The sequence below is a fragment of the Etheostoma cragini genome, chromosome 11 (assembly GCF_013103735.1).
Source record: "Etheostoma cragini isolate CJK2018 chromosome 11, CSU_Ecrag_1.0, whole genome shotgun sequence".
NCBI classification, from domain to species: Eukaryota; Metazoa; Chordata; class Actinopteri; order Perciformes; family Percidae; genus Etheostoma; species Etheostoma cragini.
In genome coordinates, this window is record NC_048417.1 from 19768724 (window position 1) to 19777250 (window position 8527).

The 8527-nt window shown below is 38.7% G+C and overlaps 1 protein-coding gene across 2 annotated transcripts in view; it reads right to left on the reverse strand.

Moving 5' to 3' along the window:
* Positions 1–522: 522 nt before the first annotated feature.
* The window catches only part of asic4a (acid-sensing (proton-gated) ion channel family member 4a), an 84656-nt gene continuing 76651 nt past the window's right edge, over positions 523–8527 (reverse strand). Inside the window, exons 7-10 of one of the 2 annotated variants that reach the window (XM_034884811.1) lie at positions 6637–6728; positions 6373–6452; positions 5686–5796; positions 523–4152 (exon numbers count right to left, since the gene is read on the reverse strand). In XM_034884811.1, the coding sequence (XP_034740702.1) occupies positions 4015–4152; positions 5686–5796; positions 6373–6452; positions 6637–6728 (421 nt within the window). In that variant the 3' untranslated portion in view covers positions 523–4014. Of the gene's footprint in view, positions 4156–5685; positions 5797–6372; positions 6453–6636; positions 6729–8527 lie in introns of both variants that reach the window. The other variant, XM_034884810.1, reaches the window with a different exon arrangement.

Here is an 8527-nt window from a genome sequence, read left to right on the forward strand (position 1 = left end):
TCTGGCTACTACACATAGCATTCGGGCATTTGGTATTTCTTTCAACCGATCAGAATTGTCATCGTCGGTGCTGAACTTTGCAAAGAGCCGAATTAGTTGTACGAGAGAAAACTCAGATTAAAGAATCTAGCTAGCTCAATTTACCCTGCAGAGATCTGAGGAGCAGTCAACAACAGTCCTCATTAATGGCTTAAAATTCCATTGCAAAGAAAGCGGAAGAAAATAGAAAATACATGGATATGGCTGAATTTCTAGTGGCACAAGAGCAATCCTGGAAGTGGAAAGTCAAGGATACCAAATACCCAGAAACTGGAACTAGAAGTTATTAGTTTTCCTGACAGTTTGGGTTCACCTGGAGGGTATTTGATGAAGCAGAGTTACACAAATTGCTAGACATTAAGAAACATGGAGAATAAATCACTTCACTTACCCTGACTACATAACACTTCTTCAAACACCCTCTGAGTTGTCCCACACTGTTGTGAAGAAAAAATAGACGTAGAGTAACAAAGGGAATTGGGCTCTGGATTTAGGAGGCACTGGTTTTACCAATCTAAACTTTAATAGTTATCGCATTTACCATATTTAACATTTATAAAATGTGTTCTAACAGAGGAAATAATCACAATGTTGCACATCTGTACAAAATGTAAGCTTTTCTTGTTACTGCAGTGATGGTCCATTTCCCTGTCAGGTATGGGATGGAATTCCTTCTTAAGAACTCCTCACAGCTGCATGTGTCACCAAGCACTCATTTTTCCTCTTCCCAGATGACCCTTTCAGACTTCAGCTAAAGAAAATAAGCGGCTGGAAAAAAAAGTACATAACAGCGAATCTTCAAAATCGGTGGCTGGTTGGATTAAATGGATTTTTACGGATAATGTGATAACCACATACAACACATGTGACTGAATATCATGGAGCTATTAAAAGGTCGGCCGCCCAAAGAGCTGTGCAACAAGGGAGCTCAGAGTCGAGGCTTGAGGAATCCCAGGAATGTGAGCTGCATGTTATCGGGCAGGGAAGTTGTCTCATCTGCTACAGCACAGACCTGCCGCCCACCGCTGTGGCACCTCACACAGGCGGCACGCTGTTGTAAAGTCAACTCTTTGTAATCTGTTTTGAAATGCTTTTGTACACAGAATCAACCGGGTTATGTTTTACAATGCACAGCATCTCGAGAATAGAAACCGTTCTTCATCGACTCCAGGGCCTACCATTCAAACACAACTCTACAGGGATAATGCAGCCCAGTATTCATCTCAACACACCAGCCCCTGTGTGACTTGTCTGAGGATAGCTACAATTATTGATGACGGAGGAGAATATTGTTATGCATAGCCTGTACAGGATGCCACCAGAGACTGTGATTGGGAACCTTTTGAAAATGTCAAAGTGACACATGATTATGAATATTAAACAGCCATGTATAGCCCATGATTACTTGACAGGAGGAGGAGATGTGACAGATGGAGGCCTGTGGAATCTCATTGTGAGCTAAAGTGATGAATAGCGATAATGCAGCATCAGAATGCACCGATTCAATTAACAGAAAAATCATGTCGTCATTTGTGAACATGATATTCTGTTTCGAGAAGTATTTCATACATTTCTGTTTTGAATTACATACAGAATGGATTGTCAAAGGCCTGTCAAAACTTAGGGTGCTTTAAGCAGGCTTGATTTTGTGCAGATTTGGGGTTACACGTAAAAAGTTTTTTAGTCCAACAATAATTTGTTCAAAATGACCAATAAAACAGTTTATCGCTTTTATATCAAGTCTTCATTTCAGTGAATCAAATTCCTGTAGTAAATTATAAAAAGCCATGTTCCACTGCTGGAACCTATCTTGTACCCGCCGTCAGGTTCTGCTTTAGTTTCCACCACTCCCTTCATAGATGAGTTTCTGGAGCAAGAGGTGACACTAAATGCAAATCCCAGGTACTTTTTAATACTGCGTCTACTGTATATTGACAATGACAACCTATATTGTTTGCCTAACAGTTAATATGCAACAAAGACATTTTGGTGAGAGAACCATTAAAAAACAAGAAGATTTTTCAGCATCTGGTAACGACACTCAGCCAAACAGTGCAGGGATTAATGTAAAAAGACCAAACAGCTGAAAAACTACAAAGTGGTTCAAAGAGCTGGTTCCCATTTTTGAACACCGGCAGCAGCAGTGCCCTGGAGGTAGCATAAATGTGCCTGAAAATCAATATCTGCACTACTTCCACTGTCAGTCCCACTTATATCACATTATATCTTCCTATAGGACATATTATAGTTGGTACCACTGTTGCCTTTAAAAAATGTGTAAATCCAAAAATTCTCAAATTGTAAAATATGCACAAAACAACTTGGCACCTAAGTGTCACAACTTCCTAATAGATCAGATGATGAGAAGTGCAGAGGTAACAGGTGGTTGAGTTCCTGCATTGCAAGCTAACTTCTCATGATAATGACAAACATGATTATAAATGAATGAATGAAAGAGTAATTTTTCATTTCCCCTTTGCTTACTTGTGCTCTTCAAAGCTGTTGTGTCTTTGTCGTGCCAGGTAAGGATTAAGTTACCCTGTAAGGTTATTTCAGCCTCCAGAGCAATTTCTAAATTAAACTCTGAGCTGTCCTACTCTACATTTATTAGATAAAAACTTTACTTCTGCAATAAAACACCTCGCTTTCTTGCTAACTATTTCACTTTTCAAACATTCCTTTTTTTTCCATGGATCAGCTCAGCACAGTTGCATCAGCCTAATGTGCTCAGTCATGTTTGCAAAATGTTAGAGTGCACATGGCAACAAACAAACATCCACACCCACATTGATGCCAGGTTGACACTGTAAATAGCTGCTACACTTTTACAGTGGTACTGGCCCACAGGCTGAAGAAGATGACTCGGCAAAAAGTAAAATTCTGTTTCTTATTGCTTATGTCAGCTTAAAGTTTTGATGTAAACCAAAGTGAAGAGTGGATGTTGGGCAGAAATGAATTAATAAGAAGAAAAATGTACAACCAACAACTGAAAACATCATCCAAGCCTCATCAAGTATCTGTGTGTCTTTGAAACAGCAGGACATGTAAAAGGAAACGATGGCGATAATAGTCCCGATCCATACAGTCCACTGTACTGATGTTTGACAGTCTAATATATCTGCAGGTTTGAAGTGTACAGCAATTGCTACAATCGACCGCTATTGTCATAAGAAAGTATTTTCTAAAATGTATAAATAACTAAAATTATATTACATAAGTTATATATTAAAAGATATAAACAACAGCCATTGAAACAGAACTTTAGAACTTTCTCATTTTAAAGTTGGACTTTATGTACAGGTACATTGCTACTCTCTAACACCTTAACCACAAACCAGACAAAGTGTATCATGTGGAAAGATGCTGCATACAGTTCAGCCTAAATAATTCCCCTCGTATTTTGGATAGATGTAACACGAGTAAGATTTGCTTACTGTAAGTATTCTCATCTTGTAGACAATATAGAACATATATAGATATTAGTATCTCTTTAAATAATTACATAAATTAGAATGTGCAATGGCTTCATGGTACAGTGTTTTCCTTGAAGTAGGAGGAATAGTTGGAGAAGAGACAAATGGAGAGATACAGACAAAAACAGAGATGCTATCTGAATAAATAAATCAGTAGGGTATAAACTGGACCAAGGTGACATGCGGTTCTCCACTTGTTCCCTTGTAGTGATCATGTACCAAAAATTGGTCCTGAAAACACAAAGTGCCTGACTTCTCAAATGACGCTGGACAAAGCTGAGAGGGGTCCCATCCAGAGAGAAAAGAAAAAGAAGCGGTGTCCAATTTGTGCCTACATACTGTAAGTGCTTTGTTAGCAGCACAAGTTTGGTGTTCAACTTTGGCTGTAGCTTTTCACTGGTGACAGCAAAGGAGCGACGGAAATGCCACAGGTCTGTTATTGATCTGAACACAGACGGCTTTTATCTTTTGGTGTCACCAGGATGGGAAACGGTGGTAAGCTCTAGCAAGCAAAGTCTTCAAATACCCCTAGGTGCCCGGCGTGATGGCGCTGAGGGTGTGGGTGAGGGTGGTGGTGGTTGGGGAGGATGGTGTTGGCGTACGCCCCCTCTGGATGACTCCGTGTCATGTCATTAGGCTCCTGCTGAAGGCAAAGCAAACCAGATCATGCTTCAACAATAACGTGTAACATCATATGTGACAATACATAGATAACAATGTACAGTAAGATATTAGAAGATTGATATTAATTTCATGTCAAGTGCAAAGCATGAAGCTGGAAGTTAGCCTAGCTTAGCATAAAGACTGGAAGCAGGGGGAAAAAAGCTAGCCTGTCTCTGTCTAAAGTTAAAATAAATAGCGACCAACACCTTTGAAGATCATTAATTAAAATGTTAGGGGAGTATTGTGCTGTAATTATTTTGTGACTACCGTGTGGCATCTCCGGCTACAGCGCAGATAGCCAGATATGGTCGGTGAGTTCAGTTTGGTGTTGCTCTCTGTAAGCCACTTTGGGACTAAACAACCTCTGTGATAACTGCACCTGGCTAATAGTTACACCACATTACTCCCTTAAAACCACAAAATGTCTGACTTACAGTTTTGTTTTAGTATAGAAAAGACACAATGTGTCAATTAGAGATCTCTAGACTTGTTAGCTGTAGCTAGCTGCTTACCCCTGCTTCCTGTCTTTATGCTAAGCTACGGTAACTATTTCCTTACTCCTGCTCTGTATTATAGACTGTATACTTGAGGAGATTGACTACTATTGAAAGAAAGTGAACAAGTGTATTTCCCATTTTGTTGAAGTCTTCCTTTTAAATATCATTATTTGACATAAAAGGTTTTGGCGAAACCAATCCAGAGAAGTAATAGTGTCTGCTGCGTTTTCAAATGCAACAAATATGCTGCATGCTGAAATGACAACTGTCATTTTCTCAGCTGTAGCTAATTGTTAATTCAGAGAGATCGGGAAATTAAATTTTTGGATCTTGTGTAAGACAATGTGTATAACACTTACACTTTGCCACAGATGCATCTTTGGCTATGGTTTCCCAGAGGAAAAGATACCAGAAGTTAACTAGATAAATACTAGCTGAGTGTAAATGAATTTGAAGTTATGTATGTGTGTGTGTGTGTATATATATATGTTTTTGGGTTAACAGAGAGCTGAATTCCCTGTTAGCTTGAATGGATTTTCTGTGAATTGTTAATCAATCCTCATAGTGTTTTTTTGCCCATATTCTAAAACTAATTTGGTGTCTACTCTGGACAGTAAAATGTGATGTAAGCCAGCCAAACCTAATCAAAGCTGAAAATATTGAATGGTAACAGAACAAATTGTCTGTTCAGTGTTACTGGCAGACTTGTTTAAAAGTGAAAACCCTGTTATAGTGTTAGTGTGTTGTGTGGAATTGAGACACAGTTATGGTTAGATGTGAGAAGAAGCCTATTGTTCAGATATAAACAGAAGTTGTGCAATAACAAATCCAAGCTTCAGGGGAGGATGCGCTTTGAACAACACTATCTTCATTATTTTAGAAGTGTAAAAATATTAATTTGCTTCTTCCTGACTTAATCCCTTGTAGTTTCCTAATGTATTTACAGTGCTTCAGGGAAAGGGGTACACTCGACACGAAAACAGCTATTTGTTAGAGTATAGTATGTGCTATACCTTTGCTTTAATTTCCTCAAGACCCACTGTTGCAACAGTGCTGGTCTGCTGCTTGGTCTTCTTCTCCTCTTTCTGCGGCATCAGCAGACGTTTTAGCCGGCGCTTGATCACCTGGTTTTACCCATAGCACAGCAGCAGGGAGGGTGAAAAGAGCAGAGATGAGCAAGGGAGAAAGAGATGCAGCGGAGTGAATAGTTCAGTCCCTGTGATGTCTGCATTACAGGCCCTCCCTCTGATTTGGCTTCATTCATACATGGTTGGCAGTCAGCAGGCGGCTGGCTAGAAAGCTTAAAGGGGATACAGCTGAGACAGGAGTTCATTTCATGATCAGCACTAGTAAAATGTCTTCAGCCCAGACTTGAGCGGATATTAGTTTATCCAGCCTGGAAATCAAATAAAACTCCTCACATGCATAACAAGCGATAAGATTTACACTGCCAGTCCTGAGATTTTCTGATAAGTAGAACACTGATATGTACTAATACACATCACAAAAAAACATTCAGTCAATATTGAGAACAGTTTTTAAAAAAATTCAATGAAGGCACTAACGTGTCTTCCAAATAGTTACTATAGCCAGTTGAAACAAATTTCTGGCTGAGGACGATAGCCGGTAATTATATCCCAGCTAGTTCTGATCTCACATTACGATTGGCTGATGTGTGTATGCTTCCACATGCACTGTACCTCATAGATGTAATCCAGTATTTCTAAGACTGTAAGGATGCTGGCTCCAATGAATAATCCCATCTGTCCACCAATGTCACCTGAAAAAAAGCAACATTCCCGGAGAAGCATAATGGACGTAATGCCAAAGCAGGTTCTGTTTACTATTAATAATGACAATGAAAAGTAAGTGCAGCTCCCATAGCAACACCTTTCACTCTGCACCTTGAAGTCTATTTAAATATTCAGAAAAGAGAGAAAAAAAGTGACAGAGGTAACTCTTACCTAATAAACCCGCAACATCGTAGGCTTTCTTTTGCTCAATTGTTTCATAGTTCAGAGCTTCAAAGAAGATATCCAAGACCAGAAAGTTGTCTCTGGAACCAACAAGTGGAGTGTGGATGTCAAACACCGTGAAATACACTTGTGCTGTTTTCACTACAGATCTAACATTGAAAAAATATCATTCAGAGTCATTTTTATGCTCACTGTAATTTGTCATGATGGTACTGTCAGGCCTCCAGCGCTTTACAAAGATCTAACCAGTGATTGTGAGATAATGAGGTGTTCCAGGGTTTAACTGAGGTGAGCAGAACGAGCACTGACAACATGCTCTGTCACTGCTACGTCTCTGATCTCTCTGGATTTAGAATGCTGGTAATATTAAGTGTTGCGAGGCATCAAGAGCTCTTTGGTTTAGGCATGTTTACCTTCTACTACATCCCTGGCTATTAAGCGCTGAGAGGAATTACAATATGAGCATATTGTAAGTGCATTGTATTATTTAAAATCTGAAAAATTGTTCCATTAAAAAAAAAGGATTTAAAGTTATAGGCCTGCCAGTGATCACAAGAAGTTACAATGTTCATTATGCCTCACAGCATTAATGTGCTTGATTCAACAAACAAAATGATGATGTTTAACGAATGTTTCCTTTTTTAAGATGATTTTTTGGGCATTTTAGGCCTTTATTATGTAGAAAATCTGAAGATGTACCACAGAACCCACGGTCGCTGCGAAAGGACTGAGCCTTTGTACATGGGGCGCACGCTCCACCAGATGAGGTATCCAGGCGCAACAAATTCATCTTAACACATGGTCCACTTACTAACTCTATTTTGGAGCTTTCAAGTGCATTCATTTATCTTAACTGCAAAATAACTACAGACAACAATCATCTGGGCAAACCTGTTTAGACCACATTGTTATGGATGTATTTTCGAAATAAATGAGGAATTTATAAGCATGCTTTAAAAAGGTTCGGGGGAAACATTTCCAAAATCAGAGGGGATTGAATTTCAGATTGGACCTGGCATTTGAAGTTCTTGTAAACAAAGACGTGTTTTGTGTGAATGTGAATGTATGACATGAACAATCTGCTGTCTGTTGATTTGGAAAACATTAAGAATAGCAGAATCTGTGTGACACCTGTAACAGATCTCTTTTGTAATGAATAAATCATCCGATTTGTTTGGTGTGTACACCCAAACTATATTGCAGTTACTTATATGAGGATAAATCCCTGTGTAATAAGGAAAACATAAATATATAAATAGTTTTATGATTATTTTATTAAACTAGTATTTAAAGTTGACGTGCTCCGTCTTGGAACGATTTTTGCAATTCCTTGAGCTTCAGAAGTGTTTTCCTACTGAGGGTGGTACTACTACATTATAATTACTCTGTGGGTACCATGAAAATCAAACACACATTCAAGCTAAAGACATCTCGTCAACAAGTGTTTGTCAAAATCCTATGAAATAATCCTCTCTGTTTTACAGAGTATCTCCAGCATTACAATTCCCGACAATCTGACTTGTGTTTGCCAAATGTTTTTTGTGTTTGACGGCCCTTCAGACAGACTGACAGACCAGGATGAACCCAAAGGAAAAGTACAACATCAGAATCTTATACAGTATAATAAATACATTTCATTTCCATGTGTACTTGTAATGACCTCATGGTGCCTCACAATCAACTTGCTATCACCCGGCTTTTCACCTAAAGACAATGTATAAATGGATGCATGTGTGAAAATATAATTGACTTTGTTTTATATTTATTGTTTTGTGCTAGTTACTACAGACTGTAGGTCATTATTGTAACAGACTGTAGGTCATTATTGTAACAGACTGTAGGTCATTATTGTAACAGACTGAAGGTCATTATTGTAACA